The sequence below is a fragment of the Prinia subflava genome, chromosome 23, assembly GCF_021018805.1.
Source record: "Prinia subflava isolate CZ2003 ecotype Zambia chromosome 23, Cam_Psub_1.2, whole genome shotgun sequence".
NCBI lineage: Eukaryota > Metazoa > Chordata > Aves > Passeriformes > Cisticolidae > Prinia > Prinia subflava.
This window is the reverse complement of record NC_086269.1, coordinates 6,663,958-6,690,066: the sequence shown is the minus strand read 5'-3', so window position 1 is coordinate 6,690,066 and position 26,109 is coordinate 6,663,958. Positions and strand designations below refer to the sequence as shown.

Here is a 26,109-nt window from a genome sequence, read left to right as displayed (position 1 = left end):
CCTGTGTTTCCAGTGGGAGCCTGGTGAACAAGGGATGCTGATAAGAAAAGAATCCAAATCAACTCAAATTAACTTTTCCCACCACTGCTTCAGTCCTGGAGGACATCTTGTTGCAGAGCAGGGATTGGCACTTCCAGCATCCAGAGGGACCAGAGCTGGATGAGGGATGATCCATCTCCAGCCATGCCCTCCTCAAATCTACCCACAGCTGAAATTCAGGGGTGGCAAAGTGCCCTGTGGCAGCGTCAGCACCCACATGGTGGCCTGTAGCTATCCCCCACTTGCTCTCAGAGGGGTCCAGGTTTCCCTCTGCTCCCTGGGCTGTGGAGGTGACAGCATTAACCCACAATGTTTGGGTCAAAAGAGTTTGGCTGCACAGGGAGAGTGGGAGGGAAGCAACATGGGAAGTGTGAGATGAACAGCCTGGGAGAGATTTGCTACTGCTTTTCACAAAAAACAGCCAGGAGAAAGGAGGGAAAATGACTCAAATCCAGAGAAAAGGGAGAGAGAAGGCAAGTGGAGAGGACACATTCCCTGGGTGTGTGTCACTCTCCTCTCTGGTGTCTACAGGGGTAGTGAGTGCTGCTAGGAACTATGGGCAGCCATCGAGGAAGCAAAAGCGGTTTCTGCAGAGTTCTCTGGGATTATGCATAAGGGTTTCACCAATACCCACCTCTGCCTACCTCTCTGGTAGTGCTGAGAGTGGGAGAGTGACCTTCTGCTCTGCAGGGTGGGGGGTTCACCACCTGTGGGTGCTGGCAATGCCATGGGAAAACTTTCCCTATCTCTTCCCATGTCTCAGCCCAGCTCACCTCTCCCTGGTTACAGAGGGGAAAGAAAGAGCTTTCAAACTTCATTTCTTCAGAAATCACACTGCCTTGGACTCTGCTGGTTCTCAGCGTCTTCACTCACACAGGGCACCCCTTTGTCCCAGCCAAAACTTCCATGGCTCCACGGACATGGGGCTGGAGCATGAGGTACCCCCCACACCACCAACACCATGGAGCTGAGGGTCTCCATCAATGGCAGGGCACCTCCTGGGTGGTTTGGATCACTGGATTTTATTTGCATGAAGATAAACTTTGCATTTGTCTGTACAATTTCTCCTTAAATACTTGGCAACGCTTAAAAAAATGAAAAACAAAAACAAACTGAGAAAAAAATCCTAAACCAGAAAGGAACAGTGCAGGCTACAATATCCAAACAGTACAATGCTTGAGAATAAATAACCCCCCAGGGTGGCTGTGGGGACTGCAGGGGGCTGCTGAACTCAGAATCCTTCGGGTCCCTGCCTCCCCTTCCTCAGACAGCAGCAACAGCGTCTGAGTGGGGACTGGGTGGGCACAGAGGCCCTCCTCTGCCCTCCCCCAGTTCCTAGTTGCCTGCCTCGGCCGTAGTGGTGCTGGTGGCATCTTTTTTGGTTTTGCAGCAGAAGTATTGGTTCCAGATCTGCAGGAAGGCTGTCCGGAACTTCTTGATGCGGAAGGCGTAGACGATGGGGTTCATGGCCGAGTTGCCGTGGGTGAGGAAGATGGCGATGTAGGTGAGGATGTGTGGGGTCTGGCAGGATGGGCAGAACAGGGTGATGCAGTTGAGGACGTGCAGAGGCAGCCAGCTGAGCGCAAACAGGAAGAGAACCAGCGCCAAGGACTTGGCGATCTTCAGCTCCTTCCCGTAGTACTTCTGGGGGTCGTTGGAGCTGGAGGACACCTTCTTGTTGAGCTGCTTGCGGATGAGGTTGAAGACCTCCAGGTAGATGAGTAGCATCAGCAGCAGGGGAGGCAGGACCCAGACAAAGAAGTTGAAGTACACCATGTACTCCATGCTGATGACTGTCTCAAACTGGCACGTGATGACGAACTCTGTGTGGCTGCCGTTCAGCTCCTGAGTCCTCTGCATCTTGTTGAGGTTGTTCCAGCCAAACATGGGGGTAAGTCCCACCAGAAAAGAGACTATCCAACAGCAGGCGATGGCCATGGCTGCCCGCCGCGGCGTCACCACACTCTTATACCTGTGGGACAGACAACAGCCACAGGAAGGAGTTAGACGTGGGGTGGGATTCTCTGCTTGGGGGTTGTGTGGAGTGGCAGTGGTGGGGTGGCAGTGCCCATGCTGAGACAGGAGGATGTTCCTCCTTCACTCCCCTCGAAGTGGGTAACGGCCTGCTCTGAAAATTGTGTTCACAGATTAGTTTCCCTGCCTGTGTCCTGAGATGGCAGAGATCCCAGACACAATCTGTGAGCTCTGGGGGATGATGCCAAGCCAGGAAAGGCATTAACACCTGGAATGTGCCTGAGCGTACAACCCTCATGTCGTGGAGGGAGTTCATATGCTTTGGAGCCCAGCTCCCATCCAAGCACCTGCACCCAGAGCAGCAGGTCACCCTCTCCTCCCACTACACACCAACCCTGCCAGCTCACAGTCCCAGACAATTGCCCTGTGCCTGGGGAGGAAATCGCCAGCAAAAGCATCCTGTGGGATGTGCTGGGGTGGAGGAAGGATCTGCGGGTGCTAATGGACCCCTGGGGAAGCTTTGGGCAGGGCCTGTTCCTCTCCTAATGTGCTCGAATTGACAAAACCCTCTTTCTTGATGGGCTGATGCCAGGGGCGGGAGGAGGAGGAGGAGGAGGAGAGCTGTGTTCTGGCTAGGCTCTGCTCCATCCCTGATGCCCCTGGGGAGCCACTAGGGCTGGGCTCATCTCTCCAGAGCTCTCCAAGCGGGAAGTGCAGTCTGCTGAATTGATTTTTCCCCTGGCCCTCAAGAAAGCTTTTCTTTGGAGGCTGAAAAGATTCTCAGCCCAAGAGTTACTGCTTTCCACCGAAGGGGATTGAACAAAGAATGTTTTCCTGACTGTTTGCTGGGTCTCTCAGTGCTGCTGGTGTTAACCCAACCATGGGGACCATGTGGAGGTGGCTGGCAAACCTGGATTCCCAATCCTGCTGCTCAGAGCTCCCTCCTGCAGGTCTGCAGCCTTTACCTGTGTTGGAAATTGAGCATTTTGGGAATTTTTATACAGTCAAGGACCCAAACCCACTCTTCCTTCTCAAGACCCCTCTCATGGGAAAGGCATCAGGGTGGGAGCTTGGAGTGGCACAGGCTGGATGAGAGCACATCAGTCCCCGTGAGTCCAGAGGGTCCAGAGCCATTGATCCCTGACAGATTTCCTGAACAAACCTCCTGTGCTCTGGGAAAAGCTTCATAACATGCAGATCCTGTGGGAAAGATGTGACAATGTGGGCAGATGTTTCCACTGAGATCCAAGGCTGGCTTTGGAGAGTGATTTATTCCTTATGAGGAGGAGAGAGGACAGGAGACCTGAGGGCAGGGAGTACTGGGGCACAGGGAGGGCAAGGGCTGGTGGGGGAGAGCTGGCCCTGGGGGTCAAGTGAAGGGAATGGCAAGGAGGGTCCAAGGGGGCGGGGGTGGCAGAGGGATGCCCCAGACTCCTGTGGGGGTGTGTGCTGAGCCCTGCACCCCATGTCTGGTTGCAGGTCCTTGGGGAGGGCTGATGTACCCTCCATCTCTGACACCCCACTGCCACCTCCCCAAGCTTGAACAGCCTGGGGGGTGACAGCAGAAATAGCAGCACCGTCCTCCTGCCCCAGCTTCTTCCCTCTTTGCAACCCCTGCAAGCTGTGTCCCATTTCTCACTCCTGGGGGTTTCCTACTGGGGTCTTCTACTGATTTTGCTGGACATGCACCCACTCCGGGTGCTCCCTGACCTGCAGAGCTGTGTGGGAGCCATTGCCCAACAGACAAAGCTGCTGAGCAGCAGCGGTGTCACCATGGTCCCCAAACGTGGTCCCAGGGCTTGAGCCACACCCAGACACAGGGTCCATCTCTCCATGGTCCATATCCGATATGACCAGGGCACCACACCTATCCACTCCTCCTTCCTGCATGTCCATCTCTCTGCCATGGTCCATATCCATCTCTACACATCCCTGCAGTGCCTGGCCTGACACCGTTTGGGTTCTCTGAGACCCGGCTCTCCCTGCTCCTCCCTTCACTTTGCCCCACAAGGTTTGAGGGTGCACCTGAAGAAGCAGCCAGGGCAAACCTGGACATCATCCTCCAGCCTGTGTGTGTGACATGGTCACAGAAAAGTGGATGAACAAAAAAAAAACCCATAGAAAGCAGCCATATTTGGAGCTTGTTCTTCCTTCAAGCAACTAGCCAAGGGCAGAGGCATCTGCAGGAAATGTGCTCCCAGGGACCTGTGTCCATTGTCTCCATCAGCCCCACATGGAGAATGCCAAAAGCTATAAAATTACTCCAAGTTCCTCCTTCCTCCAGCCCACCAGGTCCATCCATCCACTGGATCTGACCATGGAGCTCTCACAGGGCTCAGCTGCTCTGAAGGCCACAAGTCCAGCTTACATTCCTTTTACACTTTATTTTCCTTGGAGGTGTCCAAGGAATGCCTGGATGTGGCACTCAGTGCTCTGGGCTGGGTGACAAGGTGGGTATCTGTTACAGGCTGGAATTGATGGTCTCAGAGGCCTTTTCCAACCTAATTGATTCTGTGATTCTGTAAAGGGTGGAAATGCAAGATCTCACCTAATTCTCAACCTCTGCCACATGGTGGGAGGACAGTCGGCAGAGGGACAAGGACAGACATTGCTCTTCCCAATATATTCTTTGTTATGCCATAAAGAAAAGCTTTTCTCATTTGTCTCATTTTGCATTAATATGATAGAGCTGGAGTTTGAGATGGTCTGGGAGGCAGAAACACTAGAAAATGCTGATAATGGCTCATAGTTAATAAATAATCTTATTATTCTCATCATCACCAGAGCAATTACCAGCATCATTGCAATTTTATTACTGCTGTTATTTTTATTAACAGCTGTGACTAAAACATCCATGGTAATCATCACCCCAATCCTCATCCACTTTGGGTTTGTTTCCTCTGTCTCTGGGGGTTTGAGCCTGACTATAATTGGAAGATGTTCCCCTTGCCCTCCCTGAGTGGTGGTTTTTGCACCATCCCTTCCCCACAGAGATGGGCACTGACCCAGCCCTCCTGAGTGCCAAGTCTAGGAGAAAGGACCAATGACCATCCAGCCTCACCATGAGACGGGATGGGCAGGAATTGTGGTGTGGAACAAAATTGCCTTTGAGGGTTTGGAAGATAAAGTCAAGAGGCAAAATGGCAATTATAGATAGAGCTGTTTGCTCCCCAGGGGATAGGAAGAGGTGATGGGTGGAGGCAGAGGCCGACAAATTGTCCCCAGGGGCTGCACAGAGCTGACAGGGAGACAGGGAGCAACTCTGGGGCAAGATGCTGTCTCTAGAAGAGGCATCTGAGGCATCTGAGGGTGGAGCAGACACTGAGGCCCTTTTTCTCACGGAGATCATAGGATCCTAGAATGGTTTGGTAGAGAAGGGATTTAAATCCCATCTCCTTCCACCCCTGCCATGGGTAGGGACACCTTCCACTATCCCAGGTTGCTCCAAGCCCTGTCCAACCTGGCTTTGGACACATCCAGAGATGGGGCAGCCACAGCTTCTCTGGGCACCCTGTGCCAGGGCCTCACCACCCTCACAGGGAGGAATTTCTCCCCAGTATCCCATCTAACCCTGCCCTCTGGCAGTGAGAAGCCACTCCCCCTTGCCCTGTCCCGCCAGACCTTTGTAATGGCCCCCTGGCCATCACTCTGAAGACACCATCCTTCTCCTTTCCCTTTGGTGCTCATTCTCAGAATGAATTTAACTTCTTCTGCCATATCTTGATGTGTCCAGACCTCCACAACCCTCTCTGCTGCAGCCCTGGGAGCCCAGCTCAGCCCTGGTCCTGCTCTGGAGGTTTCCAGCCCTGGGCAGGCAAAGGCTCTGTAACCATTTCAGATATTAGGGCATGTCTGAAAGCACCTGGAGAACAGAGCATTCATTGCTTTCATGGATTTCACCTTTGCCTTGGGGTCTGTCTCTGAGAGAGGTGAGGGCTCCTTTCCAAGATCCCAACCCAGAGGTCAATCCAAACCAAACACTCACCAAACATCTCTTGTTTTGTTTGAAAAAGCTTCAAAGATTCTAGGCCTGGTTTGAATAAAATGTGGAGGTTTTTAGCAGGTCTGTGATTAGTTTTTCTGTCCACAAAACACTTGCTGCTGTCCAGCCAGTGCCAAGATGTGGCTTTGCTGGTCTTTGCTCTGGGGAGTTTATTGCAGTGCAATTCCTGGGGAATTAATTCACTAATGAAGACAGACCATTACTAATGAAAAGAAGCTGGAGCCAACGTGGCAGGGGGAAAGGAGGCCAAGCTGACATGAAGCTCATCTGCACAATGAACACAGCAAGAAAAAGGAGCCAGACAATGTCCTGATCTAATGGAAAGTCTCTAGACAAAAGTGCTTTGATCTCAGAGGATTTGGATTCCTGCTCCTTTCTCCTGGCTGTATCTTCCCTTCAGATCTTTCAGTGTCTTGGAGGCTGCTGGGTGGGAAAACTCAGATTGTTGGTGTTCAAAGCTGCTCAGAAATGAGAACCTGAGAAATGCAAAGTGGTGTCTGGGTTCTGCAAGGGTGAGGTCAGCCACAGCTCAGGGCTGGGACGAGGGGGTCCCTGGGTCCTCACACAAAGTGGGAAGTGCTGCAGAAGGAACTCTGATCGTAGAGCCTTTGTCACCTCTGATCCTGGAAGTGAAATGTTGGTTCTTCATAGAATCACAGAATGGTAGCAAATGTGGGTTTGTGGCCACTGATGGGTGTGTCACCATGTGAGTGGTGGCCGTGGGAGGGACAGAGGTCAACCAACATCAGTCAAAGCTGGTATTTAGACGGACACTACAGCTTGTTCCTACAAATGCTTGGAATGAAGAGACTAGTCCTATCAGCACCCCCTTGGGATAAATGGGGGGTTGTCCTCATCCCCAAATCCTAGACTGATTACTTGTCAAAACCCAGGTGGCAAGTAAAGGCATAAAAAGCTGGTGTGGTCTTTTAGACAAGCCAGAACAGCACATCTTGCAAGGACACTGGTGCTTGTTGGTGCTGGATCCCCTGTTCTGCACCAAAGTAGCCCAGCAGTCTCCATCAGCACAGCATTTCCAGCCTGATGGCTGCAACCCAGCACAGAGCCACTTCCCAGCTCTCCAAAGGGACATGGAAGAGACCCTGTGTGTGTCCTTTCCCAGCACCTCTTGCTGGTTGGTCTGTAAGAGATTTGAGCCGTGGGAGAAACCTGAGAAGTGCCAGCAGACCCCTGGGACAAGAGGGAATGGGAAACACAGGGGAAGAGGATGGGCCAGGTGGTTGCGACACGAAATCCTGGCCTTGGGCTCTGCCTTGGGGACTTAATTTGAAAGGAGCTGAGGAGAAAAGTTTCTTCCTGGTACCCCAGCCATGTCTGCTAGGGGTGAGGGACAGTTGGATGAGGACAAGGGCTTTCCTACATGTGTCACTTTTGGAGGCTTCCCAGGGCAGGAGAGGCACCAATGGCAACCAGCACCTTTTACCCACCACTGACATGGGTGGGGCTGCATCCCAAACCTCACCTGGAACCTCTTTGGCAAGCACTGAGCCTAGGTCAGGGCTGCCCTGCTTCCAGTGCCACCAGCTGCCCCAGTCTGGAGCTGGCACTCAGATAGCCCAGGGGGCTGTGGGTGCCTGGTGCTCCCTGGGCAAGGAGGGGAGGGCACAGGAGGTCCAAAGCTGAGAAGGAGTCCAGGGATGGATGGACCCCACAGTTGCTAGGTCCTCCCACCCACACCTCTGTGAGTGTCCTGTGTGCTCTGAGCTATGATTCCAGAGGTCATGGCTGTCAGTGGGGCACTCTTGGCTGCTACTCTGCCCTGCAGGGCACCCAAGAACAGCTAGGACCACCACTGAGAGACAGGGAAGGATTTTCTCACCATATGGTGTCTTTCCTGCTTGGCTCAGCTCTGAGAGTAGCTGGCACCTTCCTAACCTGGCAGCTTGGCCCACATGTAGTGACCTGGAGCTGCAGCCACTGCTGCCTCCTCAGAGAGGACCTGGGCATCAGAAGCCTCTTCTTTGAGGATCTCTGCTCCCAAAACACTTTGGGTCTCCTCCACTGAAGCATGAGAACATGACTCCACACCAGGAGGCTCTTTGATGCAAACCATCTCCAAAGCTGCCAGGAGAGATCCCAGAAGCATGGGGGAGGGTGGGTGTGTGCATCTCACTGCTGACCATCCTGGTCCATCTGTGTTCAGGGTTTGGTTTTACCATCCCAAAATAGTGACTCTGTGTAGGAATGCCTGCAACGAGTGCCTGCAAAGCATGAACAACTCCAGCCGGGCAAAGCATCTGGCAAGACCTCTGGATGTTTGCAATCACCCCTAATAGCCAGTAATTCTCTAATGGATGCGGGTGAGTGTGATTATGAGGCTGAGGAGAACAAATTCATGCTGCCAAAATTGACTGGTCCCCACACACTGAAATATGGAGTCCCCAGGGCTTAGGTGAGGGCTCATTAAGTGGTGGGAGAAGCTGGAGCTGGTCCAGTAAATGGTGAGAGAATAATACAAAAAGGGTGTTTTGTGCTTTGGACATTGTCAGAAAAGGTTGTGGAGGGACCTGGAGCATTTGCAGATGTCCTGGGCTCCAAACAGGCAGCCTGCTGCTATCTTGGTGTGGGTTCAGCCTTGATGTGGGTTCAGCCTGCCCTGACATCCTGAGCATCTCTCAGGACCTTGGAGATATCCTGAAGTCCTTGAGGACTGCAGAGGGATGTGGGCACATCCAAAAGCACCCCCAGGGACACAAACATCCCCACAAGAAGCTGAAGAAATAAGAGAGAAAAGAGTTTTTATGTGCTAAAATGGTTGGAAGTGGGAATGATGTCTCCATGGGGCAGCCTGGCCATGCCAGGTTATCTTCAGCCCAGACTGGCAGTACCAACATGAGGGTCCATCAGTGACATCATCCAGATGGAGGTTACAGGTATGGGAAAAGATGCCCCCAGCTCCAGCAGTGTCCGCATCGACCCAGAGCCTGGCCATGTCCCCACAGCTCTGCCACTGTCCTGATGCCACCAGTCCCAGCAAGACCAAACCCCAAAGCATAGCACACCCCAGAGATCAACCCACCCTAAGCTTGGAACCTCCTGTGCGGGCATCACCCAGAGCCTCAGGAGGTTTCCCTGCTCCCCCATATCCCCAGTGACAATGCCCAGCTGGTTCTGAGCTAAACCTGCCATATTTCAGCTTCCAGTGACAGGATTCCTCTTTTCTTGCAGAGCCAAGGACACTTGTCCTATCACATCTCTAGTCCCTGGCAGCAGCCACAACACCCCACCAGGCAGGCTGAGCTCCCCACAGCCCCTCCTGGGACTGCTTCTGGTCCCGCTGGAGCTGGATCTGTGCCTCCCTCTGGGTGTTTGTGCAGCTGGACTGCCCTGGCTCTGGCAATGAATCACAGCCTTCCAGTAACTGCAGAGCTTCTTTCAGATCACTTGCCCAGCTGTCCTCAGCTCAGAGGTGTGGGTAGTGAGTGACCACAGCAGCTCCACCACGGACCAGTCCCGACAGCTCCCCTGGGGTATCCCAACAGTTCCCACTGTGACCAGGTGCTGCAGGGGAAGGGGGAGCACAGGAGGGCTGGGAAGCTCAGGGAGGGAGGATGGAAAGCACAGGGACCTCAAACTGAAAGATCTACCCTGGTGTGGAGATGGTTGTTCAAGGAAGGTGAAGGAATGCGAGTCACCCACTCTGCTCAGAGAGGATTTTCCTCACATCCTCCAGCAGCATCCCTCACCCCAACAGCCAATATCAATCCTTTCTTCTCAGAAAACTAATCTTGTTTCCAAATTGAGCTTGGTTTTCAGCCTGAGGCTGCACCCTGATGTGGACTCTGTCACTACATAAGCAGATTCTCAGCAAGGACCACTCACCCCGTGCTCTGCCCCTCATCCCAAATGTGTGTGTGGCAGTTAAGCAGGGAGCTGGGATGCCCAGGCCACCCAATGCCTGAGGGAAATGTCAATTTAGTTTGTGTCTATCAGTGAGCACTGCCCCCCAACCCCAGAGATACCCTTCATACCTCAAAGAGAGCTGTGAGACCCCTGATGCCATGGGCAGCACAGAGTCCATCCAAGGGTGTTGAGTGGGTGCCTGCTGTGGATGTATCACCCTCCTGCTGCCATGTGATGGTGAGGGTGCACCCAATGACCCAGGGCAGTGGGGCACAAGTCCCACTGAGCCATAGTTTTGCATCCAGGCAGCTCCGGGGCTCCCTCCCTGCTCTACCATGTGTGGTCAGGGCCCTCCAGGACCCCTGAATTTTCCTGAACCTCTGGTTTCTTCCTCCAGGACCCTGAGGTAGGTAGGTAGGAGGGAAGTGATTTAGTGCTATTGGCAATGGCTGCAAAATCATGAAACAAGTTGCAGTATCTCAGAACTGGTGATCTCTGAAAAAATGTGATGGTCTCGTCTTTTGGCTGCTTCTTTCAGGCAGCAACATTTTGAGCAAAGCAATGTGAGAGAAGTGTTGCTTAAAAAAAAAAAAAAGAACTAAAAAGAACTAGAGGCTGAGATTCTTTTATAGACCCAGGACTTTGGGAATTAGGACACACAGAGAAGGATAGCTTGGTCCCCAGGAGATGGGGGTGAGGTCATGAAAGCTGCAGAGCATTGTGATGAACACCATGGACTCATCTCCAGTGCTGACCCTGTGCAATATATTTCCTGGACGTTTTTAGTGTCTAAACAGTTTTGTTGTTAAAAATAGGAATTTTCTGTGTGAGCATCTCCTTGGAGAGGGGTCTGAGTCTGAGGGTGGCTCCCATAAAACTGCATCAAGGGATGAGCCCACTGTGCTGTGTGGATAGCTTCACCTCCAGCAGAATTTCAGGCAGAGCCACTCAACCCCATGTGCATCTCTCTCTGGCCGGGCTGGACAGGGCTTGGAACACCCTGGTCTAGGGAAGGTGTCCCTGCCCATGGCAGGGGATGGATCAGGAGGAGCTTTTAGGCCCCTTCCCACCCAAACCACTCCATGATTCTATGACAGTGCTGGAAGTGTTTCTCATCCAGTGCTGTGGTAGGATATCAACCTGCTTGGCCAGGAGTCTCAGGTCACCTTCCTTTGCCATGCTGGGCCATCACCAGGGGTGTCACACAACAGCCCTGTCCTTGCCATATCAATTAGCCAGGAGCAGACCCAGTTCAGCAGGGTATCTGTGTGATTGGTTAAGTGAGGGTGAGGTATTCCCTGAGTACAAAGGAGAAGGGATAAAAGGCAGCTTTTGCCAATCTTCAGTGCAAATCCAGGGCCTGGCTGGATAAAAGCAGTGGGTTTTCAATTATTGCTTGTATTGCACTTGATTTTTCTATGCATTGCATATTTTGGTTCTTTATGCAAAAGAACCTCTTTGAAACGAGGACTCTGAAGCCAGCACTCAAAATTTAGAAGTGAGGGGGAAGGGGAAAGGATGAAGAAAGTAGCTCTAAAACCCACTTAAAATGCCAAATGTGACAAATGTGGCTCTGAGAAACAGAAATGGGACAGCAGATATAAAATGCCTGATATGATTGGGCTCCCAGAGCCTCTGTGGCTCAGAGTCCATCCCACGAAACTCTGAGCTGCAGAGGGAAAACAGCTGTGCTGGGAGGGAGGTGCCAGCTGAGGAAGTGCCCAGTGCCACCACCCTGCCCTGCCTGTCACCACTGCTAGGCAAAGGCCAGCTGGGTCTCCAGGGGAGGCCTCCAGCCAAGGCAGTCTGGAAAACACCAAGGGCCATTTGAAGGGAGGAGCAGATCAGGGACCCCAAGGAGAAGGGAAATGAGGGGGGTCTTGAGAGCTGCTGCTGTTGTTGTATCTGCATTCAACAGGATATCGAGATCTGCTCTCCAGATAAATGGGAGGCAGGAAACTGGAGATAAAATCTCCATTAAGAGGCACCAAGCAAGCCTCAGAGCAAGGCTGAGGTGGGTCTTGATCTCTCCAATGCAGGAGGACTCATCAGAAAAAAAGAGATATCCTAAATTACACTTGGAACAAGAGATGGGTGTTGGCTGCCTTTTAATTTCTCGGGTTTTATACCTCTCTTGCTAACCTGACTCCTGATTTTGCAGTCAACAACTAAACGCCTCAGTTTCTTAGGCTGCAACTTGTTATTAGATCAGGATCCTCATAGCACAATTTGTCACTGCAAAGGGAACATTTCCTTTCTTGCACTTGACCCAGTTCAAAGATTAGGACATGCAAGACTGAAAAATTGGCTGGAGGTTCCCAAAATGAGAGAGGTTGTTTTCTCCACCCAATGCCTACAGGAGAATTAGCAGTGCTGATGAGATCTACTGTTACAAACCTCAGAGAACACAGTAACCCAAAACAACCAGTCCAGCACCTTCTGTCCAATGCATATTTCCCCTGATTAAAAGATCAATTTCAAATGCAAAAGCAGCTGCATTCATTTAAGGGTTTTTTTTGTTAATGAGTTGGTTATATGTAGTTTTAACTGGTGGAAATAATTTTGGAGGTAGCAGTTTGGGCTACAGTTGGCTTCCAACTTCTGTCCAAACACAGTTCCCCCAAAAACCTGTGTAATTACCCCCTCTGCACACCATAAAAATAGAAGAAGTAATGATCAGAGGACATGTGTGTAAAGCCATTGGGTTGTTTATCTTGAAAGGAGTCTGAACAGTGAATCCATATCCCAGTCAGTCAAATGAAATGCCAAATGGAAGTGAAGGCTCCAGTTAACACCACAATTTAATGTTCCCTCACCTCTGAGAATCTGTCACCAGGAAAACAAATAAAAAGTGCAAATGCAAAGCAAACCTGAAGTTGATTTGCACTCTGTTTTCTCATTTAGATTAAAAGATTATTTATTCCTTTGGAAGAAAACTGAGGGGGTTGTTCCCTAGCAGGACACAGCTTGGTATTTCTGTCAGGATGATGGAGAGATCTGAGACCCAAGACCAGGTATTGCCGTGAAATTCCTCAGCTGGACCTAAATTACAGCCTGTGCATGTTCCGAATCACTCTGGTCTTAATTCTCCAGCAAGGAACAATGGGCAGACACAGCCTGAGGCTCCCCAGGCAGCCTGGCTGGTGCAGGTCATGGAGATGAGGGACACACAGACCAGGCAGGATGGAGGCCATGGAGATGCTTCAAGGGCTGCAGCCCCTCTGCTCTGGAGCCAGGCTGGCAGAGATGGGAATGTTCATTTGGAGAAGAGAAGGCTCTGGGAAGATCTTAGAGCCTCTTCCAGAGCCTGAAGGGGCTCCAAAGGAACTGAAGAGGGACTTTGGACAAGGGATGGAGGGACAGGACAAGGGGAATGGCTTCCCACTTCCAGAGGGCAGGGTTAGATGGGATTTTGGGAAGGAATTCTTCCCTGTCAGGGTGGTGAGGCCCTGGCACAGGCTGCCCAGAGAAGCTGTGCCTAGCCCATGCCTGGAAGTGTCCAAGACCAGGTTGGATGGGACTTGGAGCAACCTGGGATAGTGGAAGGTGTCATGGCAGGTGGTGGAACAGGGTGAACTTTGAGATCCCTTCCCACCCAAACCAGTTTGGAGCTCTGGGATTCTATGAAATGCATTTCCCTCTCTCTGAGCCTTGACAGAGCCAGGGCTGCCTGTGGGTGGGAAGCAGGGATGGAATGTGGGGGATGCCCACAAGACCCTCTCATGTGTGGGTCTCACAGAGGGTGGAATGAGATGATCTTTAAGGACCCTTCCAATCCAAACCCTTCTAGATTCCATGATCCCCTGGAGAAAAGGGGTATCAGTGACTGCCCCATCCTCAACCCAAGAAACTTTGCAGCATCTCCTGGATTCTGGGATTACCAGTCTTCTGCTACTGGAGCACTTTGAGTTCCCTCAGAGCAGACAAACCTCTTTGAGCCCATAAAGAAACCTGTGCCCCAGCAATGCTGAATGTGGGGAATGAGCTCCCTGAAATTAGACCCATCTGAGCTGCACCAGCAGGGCCTTTGCTGGCTCTGCTCAGGCTTTGCCAGGTCCATCTGGACCCAGGCTGAGCCCTTGGCTCTCCCAGTCAGGACCACTTAGTGGAGAACAGAGCCTTTGCACTGAGAGAAATAAGCGTTTCATTTGTGTATTCCATGGGTAAAGGCACTGAGTGTTGTTACCAGAGCAGAAAAGAAAGAGGAATAATGTAATCCGTAGGACTGTGCTAATTCTGGCGATGTCTGAGACAGCATTTATCAGCATCGGTCCCTCGTTGCTGTCAGAGAGAGCATCACTCCCTCTGTGAACAGATGGGGAAACTGAGTCGCAGAGGGGAGCTGTGATCTGCCAAGATGGACCAAGCTGAATGAGAAAACATCCCTGGTGCCAGGAGCTGGCACTTCCCTTCTTTGAAGGAGGCCAAAGAAAATCATCCCCATTTCTGGTTGCAGGGAGAGAAAAGGCCTGGAGAAGGTAGATAAACAGCGATGGCAGCAAGGTCCTGGCCTTCTGTGCCTTCCTTAGAGGAGTGATGGAGAGGTGATATTGCCACCACAGGTAGGGGGTGGGACAGGGGGATGTCACCTCTGCGTCCCCACAGTCCTGCTGGGCGAGGCTAGTACTTGGTGCAAGAGCACCATGGCCGGTGCCAGGTACAGCACAGGAAAGAGGCTGGAGAAGAAATCTCTTGTCCTCCTCCAGCTCCTTTTTGTAATCAGAGACTTTGGTACCTGACAAAAACCCAACCAAACCACCCAAGACTGTGACAGCTGCTGGTCACAGTTGCCTGCTCAGTGCAAGGAAGGGATGGGTTAACAATGGGAAATTCAGTGAGAGGGAGGGTGAGGGTGCAAGGGGGAGGTGTTGGGTCCCACAGTGCAGAGAAGGGAAAACCCAGATGTCCCAAATCTTTCCAGTGCCTGGTCCTGCTCTGCTCTTCCCTACATCACCAAACATGGCCCTTCCTCCCCTATTTGCCCCCCACTGCTAACCAGCCCTCAGCCCACAGGGACTTTGAAAGGAGGAGGATCTCAGTCTTTCAGGGTTATTTCATCCTCTCTCGCTGATGGCATCACCAGTGATGTCTCCCCTTCCCCCTGCCCTGCCTGTCCAGCCACCCTTGCGAAGGGCATCTCCACGCAGGGCCAGAGGTGCCATGGGGATGGCCAGGGTGCTCAGCTCATTGCTATTCTGCAATATTCTGCCAACCCGCTGGCTCTGGGGGCTTTTTGTGGCTGCCTTAGAGAGCATCAATTGTTCTTTCTTGCCACTGGGCACCCCGTGCAAGAGCTGGCCCTAGCAGCTGGGCAGCTGCACTTCCACAGCAGGAACTCCCTGCCAGAGCCCAGGCAGCCTCTGGGACAGCACCTTTCCCATTCCATGGCCTTGAAAGTTCAGGTCACCTTAGGTGAAGAGGTGTTCCAAAAGGACCAGCCCCTCGGGACACTCCTCCCAACCCTCTGCCAGCTCTCGGCCGCTGTGTCCATCCCTCCTGCTTTGGCAGGATCACTGTGAAAAATCATTCATTTTTCTCCAGGATAATCTAATGCTGTTCATATCAGCACAGCTGTGCTGGTTGTCATTTCCACAGGCTGAGACAGTGCTGTTGTCCCCACGGGGATGAACCTCTTGAGCTGTCCCCATCCCTCCCAGGAGCCTCTCGCTCCTGTGGTCCCCTCCATGCTCCATGTCCTGCTGTCTGCAGAGACCACAACCCTCCCTGAGCTGTGTCTGTGCTTCCCTCACACCCCTGTGGGCAAGATCCTTCAGGGCTTTTCTCTGTCCTTCCAGACAGAGGTTTTCTTCCAGCCCATCAGTTCCTTTCCAGTCTGAAATTAGTCTGCTGTGTGTCACAATGAAACTCATCTCCCAGGTTCTTTCACTGTGGTGCCTCCCACACATTTTCCTCTTTTTTTCCCCATCCTTCTTTGTGTTGCTATGACCTTTCTCTCCCTCTTGCCTCCACCCCAGGACACAGACCTGCCATTGCTCCACTGTGGCCCCTTGAATGAGCCATTCCCCACTGTCAGGCTGATTTCAAGCACAAACATTTGGATACAGGAGCTCCATTGTCCCCATCCCTGATCGTTTGTCCAGCCCTGTCTGTTCTGCCTTGGAGACCCATGGACCTGCACGCCCCAGGCCACCCAGACAGGTCCCCTCAGAGCAGACCCCACAGCTAACAGTCCCTGGTGTTTGGTACAAGCTACTCTGAGGTGTCCCAGGAGATATCATTGGGTCTGGCCTCACAGGGGTCCCTCCAGATCCGAGTTTGGAAGTGGAGGCTGGTGGGCTTTCCCCCAGCTGTCTCCCACCTGAGCTCATGGCCAAAATTCCCTTCCTGGTCAACAGAGCCAGTCTGGCCCTTCTACGACACAGTCAAGCTTATTCTGACACCACAAATGGGCTAAAGAACCTTGGTGTGATTGATCTGGGGATGTAAGAGGAGCTGAGAGTGGTTTGGCTGTTGGTGGCCACGTGGCACGTGTCCAGCAAGAGCAAGACAGAGGCCACATGCCTGTGCCAAAGGCTGGGCAAGGACACAGAGACCAGCCCAGACCCCAGAGCCAGTCACTAGGAAAGGCTCCATGCCAAGAGAGCATCTGAGCTCCTCCGCACCCCCTGTGAGTCACTTATTCCTGCTCTATCACCTGCTCTGGCTGATGTGGAGGGAAGGTGAGACCAGAGGCAAGACTGTCTCAGTAAATGTCAGGTGATAATGGCACCTCCCCTGCACAGAATCACATTCCCACATCTCGGGGGTGGGAGAAGACTTGGGACCCCATCAAAAGGCTCCTGCATGCCCTGAGCCATCTCAGCACAGACCATGGTGAGCTGGGCCTGACTCATCCCAACACCCAGCCTGCAGGGCCAGGCTGGGCTGGCGGGGGCTGGGACAACGGAATCAGCAGCTTTTGCTTTGGCAGAGCCTCTTTCCTGGTGTGTTTCCCTTGTCTCTGTGCCAGCAGCTGCACAGGGCCCTTGGACACCCAGCTCAGAGGCGCATCAGCACTACCTCCACCAACCCAGTGCCCTTGGGACACAGTCTTGTCACTCCAGGAATGGGAAAACCAAGTCCTGGAAGTGTAACAGTGTGTCTGGGTGTTCCCAGGCAGTTCTGGGGCCCTGCAGCTCATCCACAGGTGTGTACCCCAGACACAGGAGCATCTCTCAGCTCCAGTGAGGGACCTGCTGTCTGTCCCACCATGCCTGGGTGGTCCTGGCTGTGGATGCTGCTCAGTTTCTGCTCAATGGGGACCTCATGGACCCTCTATGCTGCCATGGGATGAGGGAACACAGGCTGGCTGTGTCCCACCTGCTTGGCATGGTAGACCCTCTTGGATTGATGGTACCACACCTGAACCATGGCTGTGGAGGTGGCAGAGCCTTTCTTGGTTCCATCCACACATCCCCACCTGGTTTGGTGTCTGCTCACTGCAGGATGAGTTCGTGGGGAACCACTGAATCCCAGAATGGTTTGGTTGGGAAGAGACCTTAAAGCTCATCCCATTCCATCCCCTGCCGTGGGCAGGGACACCTCCCACCATCCCAGGGTGCTCCAAACTCCATCCAGCCTGGCCTTGGACACTTCCAGGGATGGGGCAGGCACAGCTTCTCTGGGCAACCTGTGCCAGGGCCTCACCACCCTGACAGGGAACAATTCCTTCCCAGTATTGAACCTAATTTTCTGTTTTTCAGTTTGAACCCATTGCTCCTTGTCCTGTCCCCCAGTTGGGCCAACCTGTCCCGTTTAAGACACATTCAGTCTGTTTTAATACCACAAATGGCTACAAACCCATGCTGTGAGGCACCCTGGGCTGTGAACAGTTAATTTCATGGAATTACTCCTGCAGGGATCATCAGGGCTGCGACTGGATCCTGGAGGAGCCTGGCTCCAGAGCCCTGGGCACAGTCATGGCAGGACTCCAGTGCAGGAACAGAGGCTATGTTGTCCCAGCAACTCTCAGTTTCCACACCTTCCCTGTTTCCAGCCTCCATCCCTTACCCGTGGGATCACCCTGAGCCAGCCATGGTGCAGCTCAGTGCCTCAGTTTCCCCATCTGCAGATGTGCCCTTGATGGGAACATGTCCTCAAGTTTACTGCTGAGACATTGACAAGGGTCGGTCCTTTACCCTGAAAATCAACAGAAATAGGTAAAATGCCCAATGAAAACATTCCCAGAGCAGAGGTTTGGGGTGCAGCTCCAGGAATGAGTAGGTGTTCATTCATGGCCCTGCAGCACAGCCCTGGCAGATGTGAGCTCTGCTAAGGGACAGATGTGACACCGCTGTCAGGGTCAGAGCGATTACATGGCACGGGGACCACGCCTCACCCTACTGGGACATGCAAGGACCAGGAGGGGGCAGGGTCCTGCTCATGAAGCCCATACAGGGTGTCTTGAAGCCATTCATCTCCTCTTGCCCTTTTAATTCAGAGAATTTGGGAGTAACTCTGAATATCAGCAAATCTGGAGCATCCCCACACAGGATTCAGGGCTCTCCTCCCCTTCCCTCCACTCAGCTGGGGATGGAGAATCCCACACTCAGCCCCTCACTGCATCCCAAGCTGGCACCCCCAAGCCCCAGCATTTTTCCTAGGAATGTTGCTGACAGCCCTACTTGTCTCCTTGCAGCAGCATCTGGAGCTTTTAGGAGTGACCTGATTTTGTGTCAGCCGGTGAAGATCTCGTGGCGCCGCTGCAGCAGCTGTGTGAGCTCCCAGCGAGCCTAATCCAGGCATCCCCTCGCCGAGGGAAGAGCCCTCATGGCTTTGATCCCTGACTTAGCCTACTCATGGCTGAAAATTATTCTGTGGATCAGAGAGTAGGGCTGAAAACCAGCGCACCTGTGTATTTACAGGTCTTTACCAGGATCTCAGACCAACAAAACCTGCTGGTAAATCCCTGCCTATCTCAATCCCAGGGCTCTGGGATTTTTGTGATACTGGAATTGAGCTCCTGGTGCTGCATTGGCACAGCTCATCCATGCAGCCGGCTCTGGTTGGAGCAGAGCTCAGTGGGAAATGCTGGCTCTGATGTAGCACTCACATGCTGAGCTGCTGCAGTGTGCTGGAAACTGTGGCTTGGAAACAGCCTCAGGTCTGCAGAAACCTCCCTGGACTGTAGTTCCTGCTTTTTAATCTCTATCCTTGGTTCAGAGCTGCCTGTTCCTTGGAATGAAGGTCTCCACAGATCACTCTCACTTGCTAAAAATATACCTGGAGGAGGGCAGCGAAGGAAGAAACAAAAGAGGTGGCTGCAAAGACCTACCAGTCCCCAAAATTCCTCCAGGTTAGGGAAAATGGGAGTGCTCTCCTTGGAAATGAAATGTGTTTTCTCAGGGATGGGACCTATATGGATGGATGGCATCTTGTCACTGACTAATGGAGATTGAAAGAAAATAGATGAGCTCCTAGGTGAGAGCTCTGAGTCACCTGGATGCTTTTGAAATTTCTCCGAATGTAAAACAGGCCTTGGAAGAGCTGTGGTTTGGCTTGTTCACTGGTCTGGTTAGACAGGAAGGTTTCCTGGCACTAAGTGTTGGGAGTGCTGGAAAGATGTCCCATGGGCCCTTAGATATTTTGGGAGCTGGGGATTCGGGCCTAACCATCCCAGTGTCCTCGTCCTCCTCATCCCACAGCAGTGGGTGCCCATCGCTCTCCTGCCAAGACCGTCCATGAGCTCTTGGTGGAGGAATCATGGAATGGTTTGGTTGGAAGAGACCTTAAAGCTCATCTCATTCCATTCATGGGCAGGTGTAGCAGTGAGGCAGGAAGGAGAAATGCTGCTCCCTTCTCGAAGCGTGTCCTTCAGAGGCTGCTCAGAGCAGCCACAGGAACAGCCATTTCCAGTCCATGCACACACACGTGCCTCAGAGGAGGAAAGACAGGAAGGGCCTCCTGGATCATGTATGTGAAAAACGAGGTTTATTTCAGCGTGCCCAAGGGATCAGGGACAGAAGACAAGACCATGGGCCCTGCACAGGGGTTAAGGATGGAGTCAGGATCTGATGGTCTGAGGGCACAGGGGCGGTACAAAGGCAGGGCAAGGGGCAGCAAACCCATGGGGGGATGAAGGATGAACAATTGGGGTGGGCAGGGTTAAGTGGCCAGTGGGGCAGCAACCTAAGCTGGATTGGCAGTAGTTCTGCAGGGCACCATGTGGGAAGTCTTCTCTCAGCCTAGGCAAGGAAACTGTGGTACATTCTTCCAGGGCAAAGCCTGGAAGTTTCCCTGGGGGGATTTTTAGGGTTCCCACAGTCAGAGACACTTGTCACTATTCCAGGTTGCTCTAAGCCCCATCCAACCTGGCCTTGGACACTTCCAAGGATGGTGCAGCCACAGCTTCCCTGGGACACCTTGAATGGGGAAAAGCCACCTAAGATATCTGCTGCTCCACCTCCCAGCTGGGTGAAGGCAACAGGACTTCCCAGGCTTCCCATGACCCAGCCCTAGCTGGCCCCATGCCTGTGGCCCTTGGCAGGACTGGAGAGAAGGGGAAAGAGCACTACAATCCCAGGAAGAGCCTGACCTCAGCCAGGAGGCTGGAAAACAGGGAGTCGAGGCGGGAAGCTTCCCCCATCCCCCTCCATGTCCATCCAGGAGCTCACAGGTCCCCTGCACATCCCCCTCACTTTGTGCCTTGCAGGCACTGCAGGGCTGAGGGATGTTCCTGCTATCCCTGAGCTCTTTTATCTCATTCCAGACAGGGCACTCCTGAACCACCAGACAATGCCAGCGCTGTCCACAGAGCCACCCCCTAACACTGCATTTATCCTGGGGTCTTTCCCTGCTCCAGCCTCCTGTCCCCATTTCCTAGAGAGTTCCAACCATTCTGATCTAACTTCCATGGCTCTGCAGCCTCATGGGTGCACATTCCAAACCTTGAGCAGCACCAAAGGCAGCTCTCCCTGGCGGGATGCTCCTTGGGATGCTGCAGGGTGGGAAGGGCAGGGCTGGGAGGATACCCCAGTGCTGAGGCTTAGGCACAGAGGGTGTAGGTTCTGGCTGTGGACAGAGAGACTGCAACACAAGGGCTCCTGCAAACATCAGATTCCTGCAGGTTCTCCCTTCCTGGAATATTTCAAAGTGTTTGAGGTGAGGTCACAAGGTGAGGACCCCCAGGGACATTCCAAGATACGCTTGGGCTGCATCCATGCATTCAGCATCCCCAGCGAAGAGGAGGTTTGGCACATCCCAAGGACAGCATCTCCTTTTGCTGTGGCCCTTCCCAAAAGGCCCAACGCATGTCTCAGAGCAGAGACAGGGCCCCTGAGGCAGAAGAGGCTGGTGCTGAACAAGCTGCATCCCACCAAACATCCCTTCAACACCACCCTCCCCAAACATCCCTCTGGCACCATCCCCCCTGAAGCATCCCTCCAGCACCATCTCCTCCAGCATCCTGCCTCCACCGGGATGCTGAGGGGCCGGTTCCTGCCGGACACCCCCAGCTGGCTGCTTCCCCTCCCTTTGAACTCGTTTCATCTTCCCCAAGCACGGCTGTGAGAGGGAAGTTTGGGTTGGGCTGGGGGCCCTGCTGTGCCCGGATAGGGGGGATCACAGGCTGGGGGTCCTGCCTGACTGCCAGGCAGGGAGGAAGGATGTGAGAGGGGAGGGGGCGTTTTCCACCAGCAAATCTATTTTAGGTGGTTTCCAGCTGTTCCTGTGGGGGCTGGGAAGTGGGTGACCCTCTGCTCTAGCCTGCTCAGCCCAAGGAATGCTCCTGCATCCCTCCAAAGTCAAGGAAAGGTCCCTCGGGGGAAAGCAGTATCACTCAGGCCCCAGCAACCAAGAGGGACCACACCAAGGGGTTGGAGCAAAGGGAGAGGGTTGGTGGGACATCCCAGTCCCTTGACCATGCTGGGTGTGTGCTGGGTAGAGAAGGAAGAACAGGAGGTGCCAACTCAAATCCAAACAAGACCCCTCTCCATCTGATAAAATCTGCCTCCACCTTGCAGGACTGTTCCACCTCCCTCTGTGCTTCTGTGTCCATAGGAAGGGACCACCGGAGTGATGGAGCATTGGATGCTGCTTTGGCATCTCCCACTGCCATGTAGAGACACCCCAAATGTCTTAGGGCACCATTTTTTCCAGGAGAAACCCACCCCTGGGGCCACCAAGTTCCCAGTGTCCCCCCAGGGCTCAGGTCTCCAGCAGTTGGGTCCATATGTTTCCTGGAAGGGAGATCAGACCCTCCTCTGTCTTACACTCCTCCAAGTAGCCTCTGCTGCTGCAGCCTTCCCCCAAACTCACAGCCCAAGGGCCAGGGTGTCCATGGAGAGCCTGGAGCTGAAGCCAGGCTGCCATGCACCGTGTTCCCCATTCTCTGCCATTCCTTCCTGGGACGAAGGCACAGACTGCCCAGAGAAGCTGTGGCTGCCCCATCCTTGAAAGAGTCTGAGGCCAGGCTGGAAGGGGCTTGGAGCAACCTGGGCTAGTGGAAGGTGTCCCTGCCCACAGCAGGGTGAGGTCCCTTTGCACACAAACCTTTCAGGGATTCTGTGATCCTATGAAATGCATTTCCCTCTCACTGAGCCTCGGCAGCACCAGGGCTGCCTGCGGATGGTGTGCAGGGCTGGAATGTGGGGGATCCCCACAAGACCCTCTCAGCCTCATGTGGGTCATACTCCGTGCCAGGCTTGTCTGAGGAATCCCGTTGGCACAGGAATGGGCTGCAGTGAGCACACTGGCCGTGCCTGTGCCAGAGGTGATGTCCCTGCTCAGTGTCCTGGCTGTCCTAGGGATGAGCCTGACACAGATATTCCCCACTTCCCTCCCCACCTGCCTGCAAATCTCTGCTCAGGTTTGGCTGCCATCACTGCCTGCGGCCCTCTGGGGATTCCTGGAGCTCTCCCAGAGCTCTTCCAGGCATGGTGACCACACGTATTCCCCCAGGGCCCCGAGTCCTGCCAGGTACTCCAGGCTCTCAGCACCCACTTTGCCATTGCTGGGTTTGGTGTCACAGTCAGGAGTGACACCACAAGAGCCGTGAGCACTGCAAAAATGCTGCCACTGTCATTCAGCTTTAGCATCCTGCAACAGGCTGGGAGAAACTTGAGGCATTTCAGATCCAGGGAATATTCCTTAGTGGTGTTTCCTGTCCTGTATGCTATATACAGGACACTACATCCCCTAAAATCACCACATGTACCAACTGCCAGAAATTCATGAAGTTGTAGGATCTTTAAGGTTGGGAAAGGTCTCAGAGATGCTTGAGTGCAACCATTAAGTTGATGAGGTTAGAATGCTTTTCAATATTAAAATAGGCTCTGAAAAGACAGGAAAATCTCCTGCTGGTGAGTGCTTGGGCACACAATGGGACCACAAAATTCAGGGTGGAAATTGCATGAGAAAAACTCACTCAAACTGTGTACAGCATAATATTAATAATAATATTGATATTGCTGCCAGGAAAGCTCCTGGGGCCAGGGCAGGAATCTCATTTGAAAGACCCATTTGATGCTCAGAGGCAGACAAGGAGTTAAAAATGGACTGGTTTGTTAGGAAAATGCCTGCCAGGCTGTGCTGCTCCTGTGGAGCTGCAGAACTCCCACACTGGAGCCTTTCCTGCATGCAGGGGATGCGGGAAGCCCCAAAAAGCTCCAAAAGCAGTGACAGGGTGGGAATCACTCTGGTGACACCGGCAGGCTGGGAGACAGTGACTGGGAAAATCGCACCTAGGGAGGAAGTCGGGAACAGTCTGTGAAATCATCTGTGGCAGGGAGGGGGTGGGCTGGGATTGTGGATTTATCCTGCGCCCCCTCCTCTGTCTTACACTCCTTCTCCAAGCAGCCTCTGCTGGTGGTGGCTGCAGGTAAATCCCAAAATCTCTGGCCTGATCCCATGGATGTGGGAACACCAAGCACTCTAGAGCAGTCAGGTGATCCCAACACCAGTGCCTCCTGTCACTGTCTCCCTCTATGGGAAGGCAATTCCTGCCCCAGGAAGGGTCCCACACCTGCTGGGGTCTGGGCAGCACCAACACAAGGGGGTTGGTGCCTTTCTGGGGTGTTTGTGCTGATGAAGGGTTGGGGACCCCTTTAGCGAACTGCCTGACCTCCAGAGGGGTCAGTGGCATAACAAGTGCTCAGATGGGCTGGGCTGCTTTCCAGCAATGCTCCCAGATCCGGAGCCTTGCGGGGCCCACGGGCCTGGCAAAGGTGTCCCCACAGAGCGAAGGGGACTCACAGGGAGGAGCTGAGTGTGGCTCTGCTCGAGGGCACTGAGCCCGGGTGTCACATCCCCTTCTAGGCCCGCTCACAGCCCCCAGTCCCACCATGGCACCCCAGAAATGCCTCTCCACCCCAGCACAGCCCCTGTGGGGAGGGAGTGGGGCATAAAGGGTTAAATATGTCCTCCAGAAGCTACAGAGTTCGAGCAAAGTGCTCAAATAAAGTGTCTCTCTCCTTTGTGCCCCAAGGCACTTGCTCTGGGCTTGGAATGGCAACATATACAGAAGAGCGAAAATGGGGAAAGGAGTTATTTACAGGGCACCCCACAGCAGGGGTCTCCCCTGGGGGAGGTTGCCCCATGAAACGTGCCAGGCTGTCACCTCTGGTTCCTCAAACTCCCAAAGCTGTGTCCTACAGCAAGCCACCCCCATGCTCCCCACGGCAAGGGAAAAGCTGGGCTGAAAGCCAAACCTGTCGTCCCCTTTCCTCCTGGAGCACTCAGCTTGGGCTCTCCCATGTGTGGGGACACACTTTGTCCTGGCCATGGGGATCCCGTGAGGGACTGTCCCTCACTGCCAGCTAGCTGCCACAATGTGATCTCTGCCTGCACACCCAGCACCCCCTGAGCCCCTAAAAGAAGCTGCTGGAGGCTCCAGGACACCCCCCACACACCCTCCTGCCCAGCCTGCTCCAGTTGCTGCTGCAACCAGATGTGTCTGGGATAGCAGCGTGAAGGAAAGTGCTTTCTCCCAGTGCTTTTCCAAGAATTTGGGGTTTCCTCACTCCCTTTTAAGGAGTTCCTCAGCAGAGAGAACCAGGAGTTCCTGGTTCCTCAGCAGAACTGATTCCAATGCCTTTTCCTACCTGACAGGGATCTTCACCCGCAGGTACCGATCCACAGCGATGGCCAGAAGCGCCAGGATGGAGCTCTCTGTGAGGATGAGGACGGGACAGGCCACCATGAGGCAGGTGTAAAACTCCGTCTGGGGTCCGATGTTGATGATGATGGCCAGGGGGATGACCAGAGCCCCCACGGCCACGTCAGCCACCGCCAGCGAGACGATGAAGCAGAAGGTGGCATCCCGCAGTGCCTGGTTCATCTTCACAGCCCAGATGACCAGGATATTGCCCGGCACGGACACCAAAGCGATGAGCACTTCGATGGAGATGTAGGCAGCCTGGAAGGCTGAGATGGGATGTGCCATGATGCTCCAGTCCGCCCCGCTCCTGTGGGGTTCCTCGGTCACCTGCAAAGGCACAGGGAGGCGGTGAGAGAATGGCATCGCTGACTGAGCTGCGAGCGGGACGGAGCCTGTGCGAAGGGGTGGGAAAAACCCTTCTCTCGTCTGTGCCGTCCCCCGGAGCTCCGGTACTCCAGGCCCCCGCCCTCCTCCCCACGCCCCCCCTCCCCCTCCCCACCGAACTCCCCTGAGCTCATCCCGCACCCTTCTCCAGCCCGCACCCACCTCCAGCCCGCAGCGCGACTGCTCCCGGCGCTGAGGAGGGAGCGGGAGCAGCCGGCCAGTGCTGGGAGAGCGGCGGAGCCCCCCGCCCCTCGAGCCGCCCCGGGGCACTCTGTCGGAGCCCTTCGGGGCCGACGGAGCTGCAGCGGGTCCCCCGCTGTCCCCTCGCTGGATCCCCTCCCTGCTCTGCGCTGCTTCCAGCAGCCGCCTGAGCCCCAGCAGCTGCCGCCCGCCCGCTCCCGGCCCCGACCCCTCTCACCTTGTCCTGCAAACCTAGGGCTTGTTTTGGGGTGCCCTCAGCCCCAGAGAGCCAGCGCTGTCCCCCCGCAGGGCAAGGCGGGGCTCATGCTGCGGGCGGCCGGGGGGACCCTGCAGCCGGCGGGGCCCGGGCTGGCCGCGGCCGCCGGGGCTGCGCTCGGTCCCCGGTGCCCGGCACCGCTCGGCTCCCGCAGGCGCTGCCCCCTCCCCGCTGGAGCCGGAGCATCACATGGTGCCGCCTTCCAGCCTTTAAAGAGCAACTGACCCGATTCGGGGCTCGCCGGCACCGGGAGGAGCCGTGGGAGGGGGTGCGAGGGGCCGGGCGGAGGCGGCA

The 26,109-nt window shown here is 54.1% G+C and overlaps 1 protein-coding gene across 1 annotated transcript; it reads right to left on the bottom strand.

Moving 5' to 3' along the window:
• Positions 1–1,042: 1,042 nt before the first annotated feature.
• Positions 1,043–26,109, bottom strand: ADORA1 (adenosine A1 receptor). Its single transcript, XM_063418355.1, has 3 exons — positions 25,777–26,109; positions 24,919–25,301; positions 1,043–2,011 (listed from the first exon to the last, which is right to left on the bottom strand). Exons 2-3 carry the CDS (start codon positions 25,257–25,259, stop codon positions 1,375–1,377), a joined length of 978 nt encoding a protein of 325 aa, XP_063274425.1. The 5' UTR covers positions 25,260–25,301; positions 25,777–26,109; the 3' UTR covers positions 1,043–1,374.

What these genes read in the sequence shown, in the direction of transcription:
- ADORA1 (XM_063418355.1), bottom strand. Translation starts at nt 25,259, where the DNA reads ATGGCACATCCCATCTCAGCCTTCCAGGCTGCCTACATCTCCATCGAA. An exon ending in CGGGTGAAGATCCCTGTCAG is followed by an intron (nt 2,012 to 24,918) that starts GTAGGAAAAGGC and finishes TCTGTCCCACAG; the next exon opens with GTATAAGAGTGTGGTGACGC.